At 42.7% G+C, this 21,059-nt stretch overlaps 4 protein-coding genes and 1 pseudogene across 4 annotated transcripts; 4 read left to right on the top strand and 1 right to left on the bottom strand.

The window, feature by feature from the left end:
• Positions 1-5,441: 5,441 nt before the first annotated feature.
• Positions 5,442-5,987, top strand: LOC129348643 (histone H4). The gene has a single exon (XM_055009512.1). The coding sequence runs from the start codon at positions 5,629-5,631 to the stop codon at positions 5,938-5,940; it is 312 nt and encodes a 103-aa protein (XP_054865487.1). The 5' UTR covers positions 5,442-5,628; the 3' UTR covers positions 5,941-5,987.
• Positions 5,988-6,126: 139 nt separating this feature from the next.
• Positions 6,127-7,118, top strand: LOC129348640 (histone H3-like; annotated as a pseudogene).
• Positions 7,119-10,720: 3,602 nt separating this feature from the next.
• LOC129348641 (histone H2A-like) lies at positions 10,721-11,699 on the top strand. Its single transcript, XM_055009508.1, has one exon. The coding sequence runs from the start codon at positions 10,745-10,747 to the stop codon at positions 11,129-11,131; it is 387 nt and encodes a 128-aa protein (XP_054865483.1). The 5' UTR covers positions 10,721-10,744; the 3' UTR covers positions 11,132-11,699.
• A 104-nt stretch (positions 11,700-11,803) lies between these two features.
• LOC111570660 (histone H1-like) lies at positions 11,804-12,718 on the bottom strand. Its single transcript, XM_055009502.1, has one exon. The coding sequence runs from the start codon at positions 12,577-12,579 to the stop codon at positions 11,947-11,949; it is 633 nt and encodes a 210-aa protein (XP_054865477.1). The 5' UTR covers positions 12,580-12,718; the 3' UTR covers positions 11,804-11,946.
• Positions 12,719-13,007: 289 nt separating this feature from the next.
• On the top strand, positions 13,008-18,208 carry LOC129348636 (uncharacterized). The gene is made up of 2 exons (XM_055009500.1): positions 13,008-15,064; positions 15,201-18,208. The coding sequence occupies exon 2, from the start codon at positions 16,983-16,985 to the stop codon at positions 18,192-18,194; it is 1,212 nt and encodes a 403-aa protein (XP_054865475.1). The 5' UTR covers positions 13,008-15,064; positions 15,201-16,982; the 3' UTR covers positions 18,195-18,208.
• Positions 18,209-21,059: the final 2,851 nt, after the last annotated feature.

A 21,059-nucleotide genomic window follows, 5' to 3' on the forward strand; every position in this document is an offset into this window, starting at 1 on the left:
TGGAATATCTCCATAGGGGTACAGAGGAACATTTCCAGCAACCATCACTCCTGTGTTCTAATGCTACATTGTGTTAGCTAATGGTGTTGAAAGGCTAATTGATGATTAGAAAACCCTTGTGCAATTATGTTAGCACATGGATAAAAGTGTGAGTTTTCATGGAAAACATGAAATTGTCTGGTTGACCCCAAACTTTTGAATGGTAGTGTAATCTTTGCTCACAGTACATGTGAAGGTCAGAGTGGTTCCAGGTAAATCACTCCCCCACTCAAACCTCCATCCCTTGAATGTGAAGCGATTTTCTGCTGAATCAGTGTCTTTCAGGTCGCTGATTCTCAGAATGGAGCCTCCTCTGTCTTTTTCATGGAGTTGAGTGTGCTGTGCATACTGGGAGTCTTTTCTAAGGTCCAGAGGGGATTTTGATCTTTGCCAGTGAGGTGCCACATGGAACTAGAATTTTTCTTCAGCCCAATACTGAACATACTGACTTTTAAACGAAACTTTTATTACTAACGACCTGATTTTAGATAATAAACTGGATAGTCTTCTCCTGACAGAGACATGGCTTGGCACTGATGCACCTGCTGTTCTCACCGAGGCTTCCCCACCAAATTTTAACTTTTTATTCTCCACCAGACAGAGTAGAAGAGGAGGCGGAACTGCCTCCATCACTAGAAACGCTCTCACCCCAACTAAAGTATCTTTTAACAGTTACTCATCATTTGAGCATCATGCCTTTGTTTTTAGCAGCACTCAGATCCTCTGTTTAACAGTGTACAGACCACCCCATCACTCCAGCCTTTTTATCAGTGAATTTTCAGAACTTTTATCAATCATTCACACCAAATACAACAGAATTTTAATAACTGGTGATTTTAATCTACACATTGATAACACCTCGGACCCAATGTCCAGAGACTTTTTAAATCTTTTAAACTGCCTTGATTTTAAGCAACATGTCACGCAGCCAACTCACAACAGGGGACACACCCTGGACCTGGTTATAACCCATGGTCTGTCCATTGGACCTGGTTATAACCCATGGTCTGTCCATTGGTGTGTCCTCTGTTGTGGACCTGGCTGTGTCTGACCATTACTCTGTGTTTGTTAATATCACCAGTTTTAACCAGCGGGAGGCCCCGGTGAGAACGGTGAGGAAACGCTACCTAACTTCTGAAGTGGCTGCAAATTTTATTGAGATTTTACAAAGCACTCCTGCCGAAATTTTACCTGCACCGTGTGATTTTATCGTTGATAATTTTAACAGCAGACTGAAGTCAACCCTGGACTCAGTAGCTCCACTTTTAACTAAAACAATCAGAAGAAAACCTATACCCACGTGGAGAAAAAATGATGAAATCAATCAATTAAAAAGAAACTGCAGGAGTGCTGAAAGGAGATGGAGGAAATCAAAATTAACAGTTCATTACGAGATCTTACGCCAACAACTCAAAACCTACAATAATGCAATCAAACAGGCAAGAACTTCCCATTTCGCACAGCTTATCACAGACCATAAAAACAACCCCAGGTTCCTCTTCTCCACCTTTAATGTTTTAGCAGGCACTAATTTTAATAAAGCTTTTAAGACGCCATCTGACGCCTTCTGTGAGGACTTTGCAGACCACTTCAGAACCAAAATCAAGGACATCAGATCCAGCCTTTTATCCCTACAAGTTTTACCTGTGAACACACCAGGGGTCCGTTTCACGAAGCAGGTTTAGTGAAAACTCTGAGTTTGTTAACCCTGAAATGAGGGAAACTCAGAGTTTTCCGTTTCACAAAGGGAGGTAACTCAAACCAGAGACAGAGGGGTAACTCTAGCCTGTTTCACAAAGAGAGGTAACTTAAGCTCTCGGTCAGTTACCATAGTAACAGACTCTCTGACTCTAACCTGGTCGGGACCATGTTTTTCTCAGTAAACCTCGAGTTTCTCTCAGTCTCCGCCCTCTTTCAGCCACACGCGATTTCATTTCCTCATTCATTCATTCAGCTGGCGAGTTTTGGCGAAGTCTAGTTCTGCCGTGTGTCAAAATGACGTCCTTTTATGAACGATCCAGTGGATGAAGGAGCAGCATTACTGCGCAGAGAATTAAATATTCGTCAGGAGATTGTTATCAGACCGCGCATAGATGTTCTCGCATTTCCGGACAGTTATCTTTTTGAACGGTACCGTTTCACGTCACAGTCCATAATCTACATACAACTTAATCCTCCTTACATTTACAACTTTACCAACCACAGTCATGCTCTCACATCCCAGCAGATATTGTGTGTTGTGCTGCGGTTCTTTGCAAGTGGAAGTTTTTTATATAATGTCGGAGATGCAGAACACTTCAGTAAGACAACTGTATGCAGGATGGTCAGAAAAGTGTGTCTGGCCCTGAAACGACTTTTACCATCTTTGTGGTTTTCCCTGGACATAAACCTGTCAGAGCCATCAAGGAGGAGTTCCACAGGATTGCAGGTGAATGATGTAGAGATCTGTTAAATTGATTTTAAATCATATTCTGTTAATGACATTGTGCTGCAACCTCAGACTGAGATTAGTAATTTTAATTTCTTTTAGGATTTCCCAGTGTGATTAGCTGCATTGATGGCACACACATCCCCATCACAGCTCCCTCACATAATGAAGCTGATTATGTGAATAGCAAGTCCATTAGCAGCATAAATGTGCATTGAAAAAAACAGTTTTTCTTCCAAAATTAAGGCAATTCCTAAGTGACACCATACTTTTGAAAGGTGGTGTATATGAATTAAAGTTGCTCTAAAGGAGTTAAAGTTGCTCTAAATTAGTTATAGTTGCTCTAAATTAGTTAAAGTTGCTCTTTATTAGTAAAAACTAAAGTGAAAAAGGCGACAGTTATTTTATATTTACAGCAACAGCCTGTGTGATTTTTTTTTTATAAATATGTAGCACCCATAAATTGCACTACACAGTAACTGGCAGTATTTATAGGGTTAATTCGGTGCAGTTTTCTCGTTGTGCCAGCAGAGTGCGCAGTAGTGCTGCAGATTTTTTTTTCTACTTTTTTTTTTTTTTTTTTTTTTTTTTACGGCAGAGACAAGAGCAAGACATAAATTTTCATCAGATCGTGTGGAGCGGTAACTTCCCTAAAAGTTTAGTTCCAGGTAGTTTTCCTTGGACTTTTTGCACTATGGAGTCTTTTACTGCAGAGAAAGCAGAGATAAACCGCTGAGTGATATCTTTCTTACTGTTCCCGTCGGATTAAGCTCCGGTGAGTTTGTTTCTATCTTACGTTAGCTTAGCGTGCTAGCTAAATTCACCACGAGGTGATGCTACGTTGTGTCTGTATGCAGCGTTATGCATTCTGTTATTCATGTTAATTCAAATCTAAAAAAACAATCGGAGACAGACAATGAATGTATCCTGTGATATGTTTAGTTGATGAAAATATGGTGAATTCTGTGTTGTGTCTACTGAAAGCTAATGCTATTGAGTTAATTCATTTACACAGCTTTATGTGTTGTGTTTTCTGTTATCACTGAATTCATGCTTCAGAAATAGAGAAATATTAAAGTGTACAGTGAGTGGAGAGATATAGATTGTAACTGCAAAACAACTGCTGTATGCAGGTTGGTTTTTTGGAGACTGTTTAAAGTGGATGCTGAACGGCGAGCCAGATTCCAGTGAGATTCGTAAAGCGAGGAGTGATCAGTGTGGAGGGTGTGAGAACTCGACTGCTTTACAGCGCGGCAAAAGGAAAAGGATGCACTCGTCTCTACTGAAATCCAGCTAAGACATTCTGAACAAAATCACACTACCTGGGTAGATGAACTGAACTGAACACACATACACACACCACACATTGTCACAGTGTCCATTTTTTATTTTTTTGTCTATTGTTTTCCATGTGCACTTGATAGCAAATTGTTATGTTTACTGGTTCTGTTCTGTTGGGGTTAGTACAGAATTAGACGGTCATTTATCGGATCATTTTGATGGTTTGGTGATCAGTACAATTTAAGGTTTATCATTTTGAAAATAAATGTCAAATGAAAGCTGTTTAACAAAAAAATATTGTCCTTGTCCAACTATCCTTCTTGAGTGAACCTAATGTTACCATTGCCAGAGATAAAGCCCATATACATACACTAAATTGTATTATTTTGTGAGATCAAGTTTCTTAATGTAGTAGTTCATACTCACCCTTTTGCTACATTGAATCTACTACGTGTTACAAATACAACACATTTATTTGGGTGGACGGTGTGAACTAAAAGTGACAGACTTGTTTAAACCTTTCTTTGTATAAGTTCTCCTCTACTTACTTAAATGTTTGGTTAAACAAGATGTCCAATAAAGCTCGTGGTAAGTGCAAATTTTTAAAAACTTTTTCAAGAACTTTCAGAATAGATGTGAAAGTTTGATATCAATTAGAAGCCTGCTTCCATTATTATTGCAGATATTTGCGCACTTTATTACATAAGAGATGTTTATCAAAGTCTCTGTGACATGAAGATTGCACAGGAAACTGGGCGTGTACATTGGTGATAAAGATGCAAAACTCTGAGCCATTTTTTATGCAGTCATCTACTGGGCCATGCAGAGACCTTTGGAGGGGCAGGTGCTCAAAGTTAAAAGGGCCACATGGAGCACGAATTTGAAACAGCATACAGAAACATACCTTACAATAGAACTGGCTGAATTGTAGCAACCATATTCATGAAGAATGTAACATGGAATCACAACATCCCTTATCATTGTCCACACCTCATATCTTCGTTAGGGGAAAGTCTCTGTTTGACCTGATGGGGTTCATTAACAGCTTCTGTTGAGGGGGTTGGTGAGGATGATGATGATGATGATGATGATATCGCTGGAGGTGGGCTGTATTGATCTGAGAGTGCAGACACTAAAAAGAGCACGGGAGAGATAGTAGCTGATTAAACAAGTGCTATGTGATCATGACAAGATGCAAAGATAACTAACACTGAAAATGTCTGACTGACCTGCCGTCCTGCTGATTGTTTGCTGCAGCCAGGCTGACTGAACTAAACACAACAAGTCCTCTTGATGCACAAAGTGCCCTTTTGTCACAGTTGTTTTTCCTTTTTAATAATAAAAGAAAACACTGTCCTCTGGTAAACATCAAACATCCTCATGTGTCTCATCAAACACTGTCAGTACAACATCCAGACCAACATCTCATTTTACACACAGTTATCAAATGTAAATGCGGTAGTCCTGTTTTTAATTAGTTTTTGTGGTCGTGTATGAAAATGTTCATTCAGGACATACTGTATGCTGCTGTTTAAAACATGAACAGTGTCACGACAGCAAACAAAAGGAAAATAAAGTCAGGTAGATCAGTTGGACACAAATCTTAATACATGAATCCTTCTGTTGGTCAGTTGGTGGCGCTGATGCAGCGAAGAAGAAGAAGAAGAAGAAGAAGAAGAAGGAGGAGGAGGAGAAGAAGAAGAAGAAGAAGAAGAAGAAGAAGAAGAAGAAGAAGAAGAAGAAGAAGAAGAAGAAGAAGAAGAAGAAGAAGAAGAAGAAGAAGAGTCCGCCTCTGTCTTCTATCACGTCCTCAGTGGAGAGTTAAATCTCCGTGAATCCAGCAGCGGCATCATTGAGCAGAAAACTGCAGAAGAGCAGCGATGTCTGGACGAGGCAAAGGAGGAAAAGGACTCGGTAAAGGAGGCGCCAAGCGGCATCGTAAAGTTCTCCGGGATAACATCCAGGGAATCACCAAGCCCGCTATCCGCCGTCTGGCTCGCCGCGGTGGAGTCAAGCGTATCTCGGGTCTGATCTACGAGGAGACCCGCGGTGTGTTGAAGGTGTTCCTGGAGAACGTCATCCGTGATGCCGTCACCTACACCGAGCACGCCAAGAGGAAGACGGTGACCGCCATGGATGTGGTGTACGCTCTGAAGAGGCAGGGCCGCACTCTGTACGGCTTCGGAGGTTAAAGTCAGCGATCATGCAGCACAACAAAGGTCCTTTTCAGGACCACACACCTCTGATAAAGAGCTCGGTCCCACTAGATCGTCAGTTCAAATTTATGTTTTAACATGACAACATGCAGAAACAAGACCTGGATTAAAGCTAAAAAAAAAACCGTTTGTTTTATAGCTGATTGTCCCGACTATTGTAACTCATTCGGATTTAATAGGATGTAAAATTGAATCAGTATCTGTGATTAGTCTGTATTTGACATTGGATTTATCAATGAACTGCTTCTTGTTGGAAAAAAGAAAGAGTTTAATGTTTGAACTAATAAAATAAAACATTTCTACTATTAAGTGGAAATTAGAAGAAGCGAGTTGAAATCCGAATTTGCTGAACATGGCGGCTGCTGTGGAGGTGGAGTTTATTTGAACGTCACATTCATTTCATCCAATCCACGGTCTGATATCCTTCCCGCGCTCTGTTCTCGACCGATCAGCGCTTCCCGCTCTGCGCTCTGGACCAATCAGAGCTGCCGTTGCTCCGCCGCTCTCCATATAAGCTCGCTGTTGCCGCTCAGCCTCCACTTGTATTCTACTGTTGGAGCAGAGAAGACAGAGGAAGCAGAATGGCCAGAACCAAGCAGACCGCCCGAAAATCCACCGGAGGAAAAGCCCCCAGGAAGCAGTTGGCCACCAAGGCTGCCCGCAAGAGCGCCCCGGCCACCGGCGGCGTCAAGAAGCCTCACCGTTACCGTCCCGGTACCGTGGCTCTGAGAGAGATCCGTCGCTACTAGAAATCCACGGAGCTGCTGATCCGCAAGCTGCCCTTCCAGCGCCTCGTCAGAGAGATCGCTCAGGACTTCAAGACCGACCTGCGCTTCCAGAGCTCCGCTGTCATGGCTCTGCAGGAGGCCAGCGAGGCTTACCTGGTCGGTCTCTTCGAGGACACCAACCTGTGCGCCATCCACGCCAAGAGGGTCACCATCATGCCCAAAGACATCCAGCTGGCCCGCCGCATCCGTGGAGAGAGAGCTTAGACCCACCACCCTCCCCTGACCCAAAACACCACGGCTCTTTTAAGAGCCACACCTGTTCACTAAGAGCTCAACCTTGTAATGTGTTGGATACATAAAGGAGTTTCGTTTCAAATATTTGTGGGATGCTGTTTGGGAACTCATGCCTTCAGTAAACTTTTGTTAATGGGAAAATAAGACCACAGTATATGTGTAAGGAATATATAAGCTTACAGTATTGGGCATATAAGTATACTTTGTGTGTGTGTGTGTGTATATATATATATATATATATATATACATAAGAAGAAACCAGGGGTGTAGTGATACGCAGGTTTTCGCCTTATACCCACTAGAAAAGGTCCCGAATTTCCATATCACCACTTAAAATGCGCAAAGATACTTATCAGTATGTTTTTTTTTTTACATAACGTTCACTTCCCCGTTCATAAATTCGTCTTCTCTGTGTTAGGAAGCAGTGCAGTTTTACGGGGAAGGGGAAGGTGTCTGGCTTTGAACGAGGTTCACTGAATTGCGGACCCAGACGCCGTCTATACGGGTCTAAATTTGACGGGTCGCTTCTATTTTACCTTGACAGCTTCCCAGTGTTTATCATTGGTCTATCAGCTCACGAAACGCACAGACCAATTACGTACGAGTTCAGCCATCCCACGTGACGCGACTCAACCAATGAAGTCTCTGCATTGCATCGCAGCTTTGCCTTCAACAACCAGTGGAGAAGTGAGGGACAGAGAGGACAGCAGTGATGGGAAGTTTGATTCTTCTCAGAGAGATGCTTCTTTTGGCTCCCAAACAGGTCCTCATTTTTTACTATTTGTAGCCTCATATTTTAGCCTAACCAGGCAAATATGAATTATTTATGTACTGACAAACTCTTTTGCATTCAGTGTTTTTATGAGAAGCCTAATAATTGCCTCATTTTGTGGTTTGTTTTGTTACAAAAACAGACATTCTTACTTTTGTTTAATATTTCATTCAAACTTTTTGCACAAAAAACAAATGAACAAAACACTGCACACAAACCCACAGAACCAAACTCGGCATTCAAACAGTATAAATGTCCTCAGTGCAGGTTGGCATTCAGAAAAATCAGATGCCTGAGCTTGGATGAGCTGATATCATTTCTTCTTTCAGTGAATATCTGCCCTGTTTTGAGAAGATTCTCTTAGATGGAACAGAAGTTGCCACAACACACAGTCTCTCCTCCATCAGCTTCACCAGGAGGATGAAGACTGAGACCTGGGCCTGCTACCAGCTCAGTGGGTCGTCTGCTGGTTGGATGAGGGGTTCCTCAAGACATGATCTCCCCTCCATTACAACATCAGCTGTAGGATTTCTCTTTGACGTATCTCCTGTAGTTCTTCCATCTAAGAGCCTCCACACAGCAGAAGTTTGAGGTTCCTCCTCCACTTGGTCCTCTAATGGTGGAGATGTCAGGCTGCTGGGGGACATTTTACTGCTGCTGCTCTTATTCTCTGAAGCGTCTCATCAACAGCTCTGTTGTCACTGAAGGCAAACTTCTTTAATCTAGGATTCGGTAACGTGGTTTCTCTGAGGACAGTCTTCAAATCCATACTCCATTAAAAAAGTTGGGAAAAGGCTCTCACTCGATGGGAGTCGGCTCTTCAGATTCAAAGCATCGGCTGTTAGAGCTGTATCTTTTGCTCTTTACACATAACTAGAGGACAGACTGTGGTCATATGCTGACCATGTTTGGCTCAACATACAGCTGTGAGCCAGCAGCTTTCTCAACTATGAACATAATCAAAACTAAATATGGTTCCAGATTCACCAATGAGCTCCCTAAATATGTTTGAGAACGACCCTGACACCATTGAGGCCACGATTCAAAATACTGGCAGCTCAGTTCTCCCATTAAGCAGCAGCGATATAAGGGGAGTGATAGAAAACAGGGGAAACAATGGAAAAGGGTTCAATTGTTTACATTTATGGGATTCAGGTATTGTTAAAGATGTATACAAATTGGTTCAGGTTGTTCAGTCATGATTTTTTTCAAGTTCTACACTTTCTTTTAAGATATACAGTTATATAAAAAGTTATTTATTAATAAATGCTGTCAAAATGTTTTTGAACTGTACTGCATTCATTTGACGGTCAGTTTTTGATTACAGGCAAACCCTAATAAAACTACCAGGTTACAACAACATATATCACATGAACTGAAGTTAGACATTATGATATTCTGGACCTTTGCTTTAATCCATTTTCTCTGACTGGACCTCTTTGAATTTTAACTGAATACCCCTGGCTTAGAAGAAGAGGGGCATGAATCAACAACCTGATCCAACATCAGTCGGTGGAGAAAAAATAACAAGAAAGCAAAACCAAATGACACTATTTCAGTGTTTCAATAAGCCTGCTGCTTGTCCTGAGAATACTGCCGCTTTAGGAAACACTACAGCTGGAGCTAATGTTAGCATTTAGGAAAGGTAGCCTGATGAAGAGGAAACATCAGCTCTACCTCATTAAGGGAAGAGGAGGCTGCTGACGCTATCACATCTAGAACTAGCTAATTGGTAGTTTGGTAGAAATAAAGGAGCTGCTGCTGCTGTTGACCTGGCTTTGTTTTATGAGGCTGGAAGGGGACAAATTGGAGTATACCCACTAGAAAAAACTAGACTACACCACTGGAAGAAACTATAGAGGCAAATCCACAAATGCAATTAGAAATGTTCTGTTAAAGTGTGAGGCGAGTCAGTTTGAAACCTGTGTGAAGCATAAAAGTACAGATTTTTGTTATGTTAATGACCAATGTTTCTGTTATTTACAATTGAATTTATTACAATTATATTTTCATGTTTAATAAAGGAATGGGAAATTGTGACCTATTTTCTGATCGGTGAACACTCCATTGATAAATAATGAAATACTGACCAGTCACAGTGTAATTATTTTTAGTTTAAATGACCTTTATTAATATCTGTAATGATTCCAGATAGTCAGACTCTGCTGACAGATGTTTCATTGATTTATAGGTATTCAAAGAGGACCTGGAAACAACTAATTCTATGTGTGTATGTATGTATATATATATATATATATATATATATATATATATATATATATATATATATATATATATATATATATATATATATATATATATATATATATATATATATATATATATATATATATATATGTACTTTTTTTTTATTGCTGCTGCTCTGCAATATATTCTCATGCACTAAGTGACCACCGGTCCGTCCCACAGCATCTGAAACAGAAAAGCACAAGTGAGCAAAGCAGCAAAGTCTACTTTCTGCAACATGCATGTGTCTAACTCACCTGTGGAGCTCCACCGCTGTGTGTCCAAGCTTCTGAAACAGAGAAGCACAACCTTATGTTTATTGTAAGTCGTAAAGAATTTCAGCTAATAAAGAGGATAAACGTGAGCTTAATAAAAAATGCTTTAACTTAAATAGTGAAATTATAAAAAGTACGACATTTTTCAACACTTGGTTTGCAGAATTAAACTTGAATTCACATGTAGCTATGGCTTAGTCTACTGCATATATTTGTACTGCTTCTAGCTGAGATTCTATTTGAAATCCACTAAAAACATGTTTTACTAAACTGGAGTTGAACCGTTTTATTTTAAACTGTGCAGCGACCATCCGACTACAACAGCTCTCCTCTGATTGGACGATCACAGTCTACGCTGAGTCTGACCAATCAGCGAGCAGCCTGTTGCTCTATATAAGCTGCTGTCTGTCTCGCTTCCTTTATTTCAGTTTCCTGTTTTGTGTAAGAACCTCCTGTGTTAAAAGATGTCTGGACGCGGAAAAGGAGCCGACAAAGCCAGAGCCAAGGCAAAGAGCCGCTCCTCCCGGGCAGGACTCCAGTTCCCGGTCGGTCGTGTCCACAGGCTGCTGAGGAAGGGCCACTATGCGGAGCGTGTGGGTGCCGGCGCCCCCGTCTACCTGGCGGCTGTGCTGGAGTACCTGACCGCTGAGATCCTGGAGCTGGCTGGAAACGCCGCCAGAGACAACAAGAAGACCCGCATCATCCCCCGTCACTTGCAGCTGGCTGTCCGCAACGACGAGGAGCTCAACAAGCTGCTGGGCGGAGTGACCATCGCTCAGGGCGGCGTGCTGCCCAACATCCAGGCTGTGCTGCTGCCCAAGAAGACCGAGAAGGTCGCCAAGTCCAAGTAAAGCCGAGGACCCGCTGAACGACACCAAGGCTCTTTTCAGAGTCACACACTGTCCTCTGTAAACAGCAAACATCCTCATGTGTCTCATCAAACACTGTCAGTGAAACATCCAGACCAACAGCTCATAATAAACAGTTACTGGACCAATCAAATGTTGGTTTTAAATGCACTACTGGTTTTTAATTGGTTTGTGAGGTCATGTATAATAACGATTTTTCTGGACACAAGCTGCACTGTCTGCTACCGAAGATATTTGTGTTTTGGGTTCAACTTAAATTCGTGCGTTTACAGTGCTAAACATATTGTTAAATTCAGTTCTGCTAATCTTACATTTTTATTGAGATATGTTTATTTTAGTTTATTATTCTTTTTCATAGATTCATTCATACATTATTATCAGTAAATAATACAACAGAAAAAACAGTAATAGTGTAAAAAATCAATGTATGATGCAGTGTTTGTATTTAAAAAATACTTTACAAATTCTAAATATGTAGTTAAAAAGAACAGGTAGTAAAAAAATTGATCTGAAAATATTGTAATCCAATTCAGTTCTTATTTTTAATGTCTCTCTAAATGTATTGAGCACCATTTATAACAACGACAGGTTGCCTTTAACAGACTAATGATGTGTGTTTAGTATTGAAGTGTTTACATTTGGAGCTGAATTGAATGTTTCCATGTTGTCGAGCTGTAAAATGTGAGCAGTGATGTTGAGTGTTGATGCAGTGATGAGGGAGGCAGCAGCTCTTCAGAGGAGGCTGTGGTGGCTCTGAAAAGAGCCTTTGCTGATGAGTGAGTGGAGATGAAGCAGCTTCACTTCTTGGCAGCTTTCTTAGCTGCAGGCTTCTTGGCTGCACTTTTCTTTGCTGCGGGCTTCTTAGCTGCAGGTTTGGGCTTCTTAACTGCAGGTTTGGGCTTCTTAGCGGCGGACTTCTTGGGGTTCTTCTTCAGAGTCTTCTTGACAGCTTTCTTGGCCGCCGCCTTCTTCGGGGACGTCTTGGACACTGTCTTCTTAGCTGCTGCTATCTTCTTCGAGGACTTCTTGGCAGCGACAGCTTTCTTAGCAGCGGGGGGTTTCTTGGCTTTGACGGGAGCCTTCTTCTTGGTCTCCTTCTTGGCCGGTTTGGAGACTTTGGGCTCCTTCTTGGCGAGTTTGAAGGAACCGGAGGCCCCGGTGCCCTTAGTCTGGGTCAGAACCCCCTTGGTGACCAGCTTGGTGACAGCGGTGTTGATGCGTTTGTTAGCCTTGACCACATCCAACCCATTACTCGCCAGCACCTTCTTGATGGCAGCCAGTGAGATCCCCTTCCGCTCCTTGGACTCGGCCACAGCGTCGACGATCAGCTTCGGGAGGCTGGGTCCGTCCCTCGTGGGCCGGGAGCCCTTCTTCTTCGGGGCTTTGGCCGGGGCTTTAGCTGGTGCAGCTGCTGGAGCTTCTTCCGCCATGTTTCTGTGTCTCTGTTTGTCTCAAAGTGTCAGAGCTGAAGGCAGGAGGCGGGACTTATAAACACCATGAGAACCGTAAAGAGGCAACACACTGCACTGGGCTGCCGCCGCCTCAAACGCGGCCATATTTGTGTTTTCTCTCACACGTTTTGGACACAAAATACGCACAAAATCAGCCTTTTCACAGTCCACGGTCGCTGCCACGCCGACCACACGCGTGTCCCTCCACACTGGGCTCATGTTCGGCTTCCAGCTCTTTGTCTCTCGCTTCCAGGAAGCTTCCAAGCTGTCGGACACACGGGGACCGAGGGCGGCTCGCTGACACTTTTCTGCACGTTTGTGCTCCTAAACCGCCTAAAAGCTCCTCGTCTCCGGTGGAACATCGGTGTTCCGGTTAGCAGAGACATGTGAGGACACGGTGGAAGGAAAACGGCGTCGATGTGCTGCTTCGTTGGCCTGGAAGCGGAGAGTTTTGTCCGCCGGTAAACACACGGACGCTGCCGGTGCTCGGGGCGGCTGCTGGTGTCTGGATGATCCGCTGGAAGAGACTCCGTCTGGACTAAATGTTGGATTATCGAAGCACCGACACTTGAACTCTTTAATAAACCTCTGATTTAACTAACATTACATCTGCTGCCTTAATATTTAGCATTTTTTACATGTTATTGTCCTCGTATCCAGTATTCAGATCCAGGTTGCAAGTCTCATGTTTAAATACATGAATTAGAAAATCATTAAAGTTTTTCACACATTTATTGGTGATCACATATTATATATAGATTATTTATGGAGTTAGTGATAATGAACTTTGCTGTTAGTTTACAGTTAAACTGATTTCTTATTCATCCTGATCAGCACATATTTATTTATTTTGGGCTGATTTGGAAAACGATGCAACAAACTGTTAATGACTGAATACAAGAAGCCGAAACTGTAAAACAAAAACTATTTTAGCACAAATTATTTACATCCAAGCTGGAACTACATGGGAGGCTCAGCTCCTCTTGAAATATAATTTGAGAATTTTGCAGGATGACAGGATTTTTCTGCCTTCTTCATCCTGAATGATCTAGAATCAGCCTGTTATTGGTGTGTGATTAAGAAATTAATGACTTTAATAAAGACAGCAACATGCAGCTGTCAGTCTAATAATTAGTCTAACATAAAATCTATTTGTTAATTGCATGTCTTGGCTACATCATAGCCTAAAATATGCTTGATGGGGAAAAAATAAATAAAAGAAGTCAATACAATTAGTTCAAATAAGAATGTAAATAAAATCTATCAAATCAAAGTCTGACTAAGAAGGTAGATTCTTGAGTTTGCTTTTAAAATATTAACACTCTTTATATGAGCTTTATAAACCTATTCAAGTATCTTAAAATCAATTCTAAAACAGAGGTAACCAGATGTACAATGCAGTCACTGAATAAAATATAATTACTTGAATGCATTCAAATTATGTGTCATGATCCCTGCTCTAGCTCCTGCCCTTCCTCCTTTTCCCTCTTTCCTTCTTTCTCTTACCATTCCTTATCTGTTTGTCTGTTTTGACCTGTCTGTGTCTTTGTCTCCCTCCTGTCTCTCTCTCTCTCTGTTCACTTGTCCTCCTGCTCTTCCTGTTTCACCTGCCTGCATTCTGTTACCTGCTGATTACTGCCATGACTGTCATCTGCAGTAATCAGCTCACTCAGGACACCTGCCACTACCACACCTTCAGCTATATAACCCTTGTTCATTCACGTTCTCTCTGCTGGACCATCGACTCACATGCATTCATAGACTCTGCTCCCATGTTGGATTCTGTTCTTCCCCACTGAGCCCTGCTTTCTCATGACTGCTTCAGCCCCCATGGACTTTTGTCTCCCCCCATCCCTGAATAACCACTGGTCCCCTCTGTTTCCAGACTTCTGTCTGCCAGTCTTTTCCCCCCGCCAGGTTCCCTGTGCCTGCCTTCCTTGCCCCTTTACTTCTGTTACTCCTGGGTTTGTGAGTACACTGTCTGTTGACTTAGTTTAGTGTTTTGCTTGCGTTTTCCTAGTGTTCTAGTGTAGTTAGCTTTGTTTGTTTTGTTCTCTTGCATATGTTTTGTGTTTGGTTTAGTTTTTCCCTGTAGGTTAATTCAGATTTTTAAGTTCTTTTTTTAGTTTTAGGTTTAGATTGGGTTTTTCAGTTTAGTCTGTTTTTGTGAGAGGCTTTGTTTCCCCTTGTATTGTATTAGCATTCATTGATACAAATAAATCCTGTTTGACACCTGCTGTCTCTCAACCTGATCTCTGTACCTGCGTCTGGGTTCTATGGACCCCCCCACCCCACCCCATGATTGACTTTGGTAACTGATTGTTTCACAGGTCCAGTGTATGCTGAGTGATATGAGGCTGGCATACAACAACAACACCTCGTCCATGCTGAGGCATTTAAGGACCAAGCAGGGAAGAGAGAACTGGTGCTGGAGAACAGGCAGCAGCTGTTGCCAATAACCCAGGTAGGCCTGTTAATGACATTTGCCAAGAATTGCTGATGCCTTGTAAGTTTGGTGTATGTTGCCCTGTGACACTTTCCAAGAACACATATTTTTATGTAACTTAATGCATTGTATTGTCTTCATAAATTTTTTTCAGGCAATAGAGAGCGAGAACTTGACGATGCTCTCATAAACTTCGTCGTCAAGGATTGTCAGCTGTTCTCTGTAGTGGAGGATGTTGGATTCAGAGCTTGTGGCAAAACTGGACCCCACATATACGCTTCTAACAAGAGAGGCTCTCAAGGACATGGTGGTTGCAAAGTATCAGGAGGAGAGGGAGAAGGACAAAGCAGAGATCTGGGGTGTTGAGACTGTAAGCCTCCCATCAGATATGTGCACCTCCATCAACATAGATGCATATCTGGCTGTCACCTGCCACTATGTCAGTCGGAATGACCAGCTGTCCACTCTTCTTCTAGGAGCTAATTCTTTTCCAAGGACCCACACAGCAGCCCACATTGCTGCAGAAATTGCATCACTGTCGGAGGAGTAAAGAGTTTAAGGATCAGAGCTCATCCCCCTCTACCATGTTTTGAGACAAATGACTGAACAACTCTATTCCCAACTCACCACTTCCGTGGCACAACACCTGGTACAGAACCTTGTCAGGTGCTTAGCTGACAGACTACAAACCAAAGAAAACGGTTCACTGGCTGTTGTTACACTTGTGGCTCTGCAGTTCAAAACTTTTGGATTCAACAGTCAGAGTGGCAGCCAGTGTGAAAGAACGTTTAATAACAGAATGCACAACAATTAACAAAGAATGCCCAGCAGCAGTCATCTATGTCACAAGCACCACCACAGCCTCGTCCTCCACCACCTTCCACAGGTTTATTTTCTTTTATGAATAAGGAATGACTAATGACATTTGTGGTGATGATCTTCAACATTTTTCAGTTCAACTGTGGAGCCTATTGGAGGAAGGCGTAAGTAGAGCCTGGCAAATGCAAAGCATCACAGCGAATGCAATTGTAGAAAGAATGGTAGACCTACTGGGCCACCCACAAAACCGTTTACCCAAACTTGTGCAATGGAGACAAACATTTCCTGTGTACCTCATCTGTGCTTTGTGAACAGGTTTTTTTTCTTTTTCTTAAGGCTGGGGAGATCATGAGTAAAAGAAGGAACTGCTTGAGTCCCAAAACTGTTAACTTATTTCTCAATAAAAGCTCATAACCAGTTACATGAGCACACCCTCTTTACTGACCTCTTTTCCAATAAACCCCAAGACATACTTTGCCAAAATCCATAATATAATCTTTATTTGCACCAGCCCCATGTGAAAATGACATCAGTCTGTATTTGTAGAGCATCTCATGAATGTAGCAGCATCGTTTAAATGTTTCATAACACAGAATATAAGCAAAGAGTATATAGGGTTACAGACAAACATGGCAAATAAGAAACATGCTCTTCAATAGTTGTCATTATTATGACTAGAAATATTATCTTTGTATCCACTAGAACCTATACAATCATCTAGTGTAGTCAAACAGGAACGTGTGCATAGCGAATCAAATCCCCAGCCTGTGAACTCATCCACAGTGAAGTGTCCCAGCTGCAAACATCTCACCCTCAGTCTCTTATCATCATCTCAGGAGACTTTAATCATGCATCGCTCTCTGCCACTCTCCCCACGTTCACCCAGTACGTGACCTGCCATACCAGAGACAATAAAACCCTGGATCTGCTGTATGCAAACATCAAGGATGCATACAGCTCCTCACCCCGCTGGGCCGCTCAGATCACAACCTGGTGAGACTGCAGTCCATTTACATACCTATGGTGAAGAAACAACCCCCCACCACCAGGTATGTGAAGAAGTGGTCTGACGAGGCCACTGAGGCGCTGCAGGACTGCTTTGAGACCACAGACTGGGATGTGCTGTGTGTCCCTGGAACTGAAGGCCCTGCTGAAGGAGAAGAGGAGGGTTTTTGGATCTGGGGACAAAGAGGAGCTGAGGAGGGTGCAGAAGGAGATAAAGAAGAAGATCAAGGTGGACAAGGCTACAGGACCAAGATGGAATCTCACCTGCAGGACAATAACACAAGGGAGGTCTGGAGAGACCTTAGATCCATCTCTGGTTACAGCAGAGGCCATGAGAGGAGCTGCAGCAGGAGGCCAGGAGTGGATCAATGAGATGAATCTGTTCTTTAACAGATCTGACTCTGCTCCCACTCCTCCCTCCTCTCATCAAAGAACCAACCAGCCAGCTCCTTCTTCACACCTCAGCTCTCTACCACCAACACCACCAACAGCACCCCTCCTCCCATCCCCGTCTTCTACCACCTCCGGACTCCACATACAGCCCCATCACCCCTCCTCGTCTCACCCCCCACCACCACCATCACCCCTCCCCCTGCCACCCTCCCCCTGCCTCTCCATAACAGCTGATCAGGTGAGAAGTGAACTTAAAAAGATCAAAACCAGGAAAGCTGCAGGTCCTGATGGAATCAGCTCCAGACTCCTTAGAGACTGTGCAGACCAGCTCTGTCAGGTGCTGCTGCACATCTTTAACCTGAGCCTGAGTCTGGAGAGGGTTCCTGTGTTATGGAAGACTTCCTGCCTGGTTCCTGTCTCTAAGACCAGGAACCCCAGGGAGCCTAACCACTTCAGACCTGTGGCCCTCACTTCTCACCTGATGAAGACCATGAAGAGGATCGTCCTCAAGAACCTCCGTCCCCAGGTGAGCCAGTATCTGGATCCACTGCAGTTCGCCTACCAACCGAACATTGGAGTGGATGATGCAGTGATCTACCTGCTGCACAGATCACTGACTCATCTGGAGAAACCCAGCAGCACTGTGAGGGTCATGTTCTTTGACTTCTCCAGTGCTTTCAACATCATCCAGCCTTCTCTGCTCAGGATGAAGCTAGAAGGAGCAGGAGTAGACTGTCACCTGGCTGCTTGGACCATCGACTACCTCACCAACAGACCACAGTACGTGAGGCTTCAGGACTGTGTGTCTGATGTGGTAGTCAGCAGCATGGAGGTCCACAGGGGACAGTCTGTCCTCCTTTCTCTTCACCCTGGACACATCGGACTTCCACTACAACTCTGGGAGCTGTCACCTCCAGAAGTTCGCCGATGATACAGCCATTGTTGGGTGTGTATCTGAGAGGGACAAGCAGGAGTACAGGACGGTCATCTCTGACTTTGTTGACTGGTGTGAGCTAAACCATCTGCAGCTCAATGCCAGTAAGATGAAGGAGATGATCATCAACTTCCGCAGGAGGAGGACACCCCAGACTGCACCGGTGAACATCCAGGGTTTGGACATTGACATGGTGGACACATACAAATACCTGGATGTTCACCTCAACAATAAACTGGACTGGACACACAATACAGAGGTTCTGTACAAGAAGGACCAAAGTGGTCTCCACCTGCTGAGGAGACTGAGGTCCTTTGGAGTGTGCAGGACTCTGCTCAGGACATTCTATGACTCTGTGGTAGCGTCTGCTATCTTCTATGCAGTGGTCTGCTGGGGAGCAGGGAGCACTGAAAGGGACAGAAAGAGACTAAGCAGAAGGTCAGGAGGAGGTTCTGTCCTGGACTGTTCCCTGGACTCCATAGAGGAGGTGGGTGAGAGGAGGATGTTGGCAAAGCTCACATCCATCATGGACAATCCCTCTCACCCACTGCATGACACTGTGGGGTCTTTAAGCAGCTCCTTCAGCAGCAGACTGAGACATCCACCCTGCAAGAAGGAACGCTATCACAGGTCCTTCATTCCATCTGCTATAAGACTTTACAACATCAGCATCACTGGCTGATGTTAACATAAACTGGACTCATATCATTACCACCCCAAACCATACAATTTGCACTGACATTATTGCACTGTTACATCTTTGCACTTTTAAACTTTATTTTTTTAAGCCACTTTATACTACATTGTCTTACAGTGTGTCAATACTGTACTATTTCATCCTCATTTCTCATCCCTGTACATATTGTAAATATTATTACTACTGTTCTATTATTATTTTATTCATATCACTACATAAGCTGCTGTAACAATGTAAATTTCCCCCGGCGTGGGGAGAAATAAAGGACATCTTATCTTATCCAAAACAATCCATGAACCAATGACCACGTCTTGATTGCACTTCATTTTATTGACCACTAGATGTCCTACTCGAGCTGTGTGTCATTGAGGTCTCGAGTAATGAACCATGTTTTGAATGAAGTGTCGAAGCTTCAACAAAGCCTCGATAAGCATCACTAGTTGAAAGATCTGCAGGTCTTTTAAAGGCGCTCGTCATCGTTCGGTTTCCATGGCGGCACGGTGACGCACGCACGCGCATGTGCGTGACAGACGTTGATATGAAGTTAAATGTATGATCTATCTGGTCAGATTATTTGTTTCTAAACGATATTTATCCACCTATATGTACGAGTATTAAAAATTTATGTCAAACAACCAGTAAATGAACTTTATCCTATAAGATCAGCTTCTGATTGAAGGATAATATATTGATGGACAAACCACCTGTAAGTTTGGGGTCACCTTCAAAATAAGAGCCTATATCTAGGAGTTCTGCCAGAGGCTCTGGTGTAAGCTTGATTTGTTGTTCTTCTTAATTCTTATTTTCATAACTGAGAAAAACTCAGTAACAGGAAATTACTAAAGTTCTTTGAAGTATGCTAGAAAAAACGAGAGACGACAACAGGAAACATGCTGGCTTTTGAAAATAAAATACACTTTTCAACATCTTACATTTCGTATATACATACAGTCATGGAAAAATATTAGACCACCCTTGTTTTCTTCAATTCCTTGTTCATTTCAATGCCTGGTACCATTAAAGGTATATTACCTGAAGAATGAACACGATAAAAAATGCATCTAAGGTGGGTAATCAAAAAAAGGGCATCATCAGTGGAACTTCAAAACCAGAATTCACCAGAGCAATGGGTCAATAAAGAGCAGAGTGTCCTTCTAATCAAGTTGAGATGGAAATATGAATTCTTGTCAGTGTGGATCATGACATGCATCTTAAAAACATGAGTGGAGAAAGAGTCCATAAATAAACACTGTTCAATATTATACATCATAGTCATTTACCAGACTTGAATTTTCCTCAGTGGATGATAAAGCTTGAATCCTGTCATGTGTTTTCTTTAATTTTTTATGTATTTATTCAGCTGGAAGCAGACAAGAAAAAAATCCAGATAATGACAAATGATATTAGAAATATGGATCAAACAGCACAGGGCAGGTCATAATTAGGATTTGGTCAAGACAGATGTGGATTAACTGGTCACATTTAGTCCAGATTTTAGGATCATCACTCAAGTGATGCTACATTTCCTTAATGTTCTGATTCAAACTGTTTAATTCACTCCTGTGTAGAAAGTTCTGTGTGATCGGTAGGGAGGTCAGAAGGCCGCTGTGAAGAATGCAAATCCTCTTGTCCAGAGGTGTGGTTATTCTCACAGTTGACACTTATGAAGCTCATCAGATTCTGGTGAAGGAAGGAGAGTCCTGTGGTCTCCAAGAGAGCCGTGAGTGGTCCTTTAGTAAACATCAGAGCTGCAGTGAAGCAAAGACAGCTTCCAGTTGCTTCATCGTCTTGGTGCAGTCGCTCCCAAATACGTTGTCATACGCATTAAAATGTTTGGACTGGAAGTATCTTTCCTTTTCTTCTTTTAATCTGCGGTTTCCATTTCAGACATGGGCTAGAAAGGGTCTCAGTGAGGTCACAGTCAGAGGGAGACAACAGAGTTGCTGCCACCATTCAGTGACACAGAAAATTGCATTTTGTATCTGATCATATGCATATTCTGTTTGACAGCGCTGGCGAGACATAAATTATACATTTCATGACAGAGGCTGTGTAAAATGTGACCACAGGCCGGACTTTGGAAATGCTTGGTTGAGATGAACATAAGGAACATGTTTTTAGAGAGACAAGCTAACAGGATTCCTTCCCTTCTTCTCCTCCACATC

Source organism: Amphiprion ocellaris, chromosome 4, assembly GCF_022539595.1.
Source record: "Amphiprion ocellaris isolate individual 3 ecotype Okinawa chromosome 4, ASM2253959v1, whole genome shotgun sequence".
NCBI lineage: Eukaryota > Metazoa > Chordata > Actinopteri > Pomacentridae > Amphiprion > Amphiprion ocellaris.

What these genes read in the sequence shown, in the direction of transcription:
- LOC129348636 (XM_055009500.1), top strand. Translation starts at nt 16,983, where the DNA reads ATGTGCTGTGTGTCCCTGGAACTGAAGGCCCTGCTGAAGGAGAAGAGG.
- LOC111570660 (XM_055009502.1), bottom strand. Translation starts at nt 12,579, where the DNA reads ATGGCGGAAGAAGCTCCAGCAGCTGCACCAGCTAAAGCCCCGGCCAAA.
- LOC129348643 (XM_055009512.1), top strand. Translation starts at nt 5,629, where the DNA reads ATGTCTGGACGAGGCAAAGGAGGAAAAGGACTCGGTAAAGGAGGCGCC.
- LOC129348641 (XM_055009508.1), top strand. Translation starts at nt 10,745, where the DNA reads ATGTCTGGACGCGGAAAAGGAGCCGACAAAGCCAGAGCCAAGGCAAAG.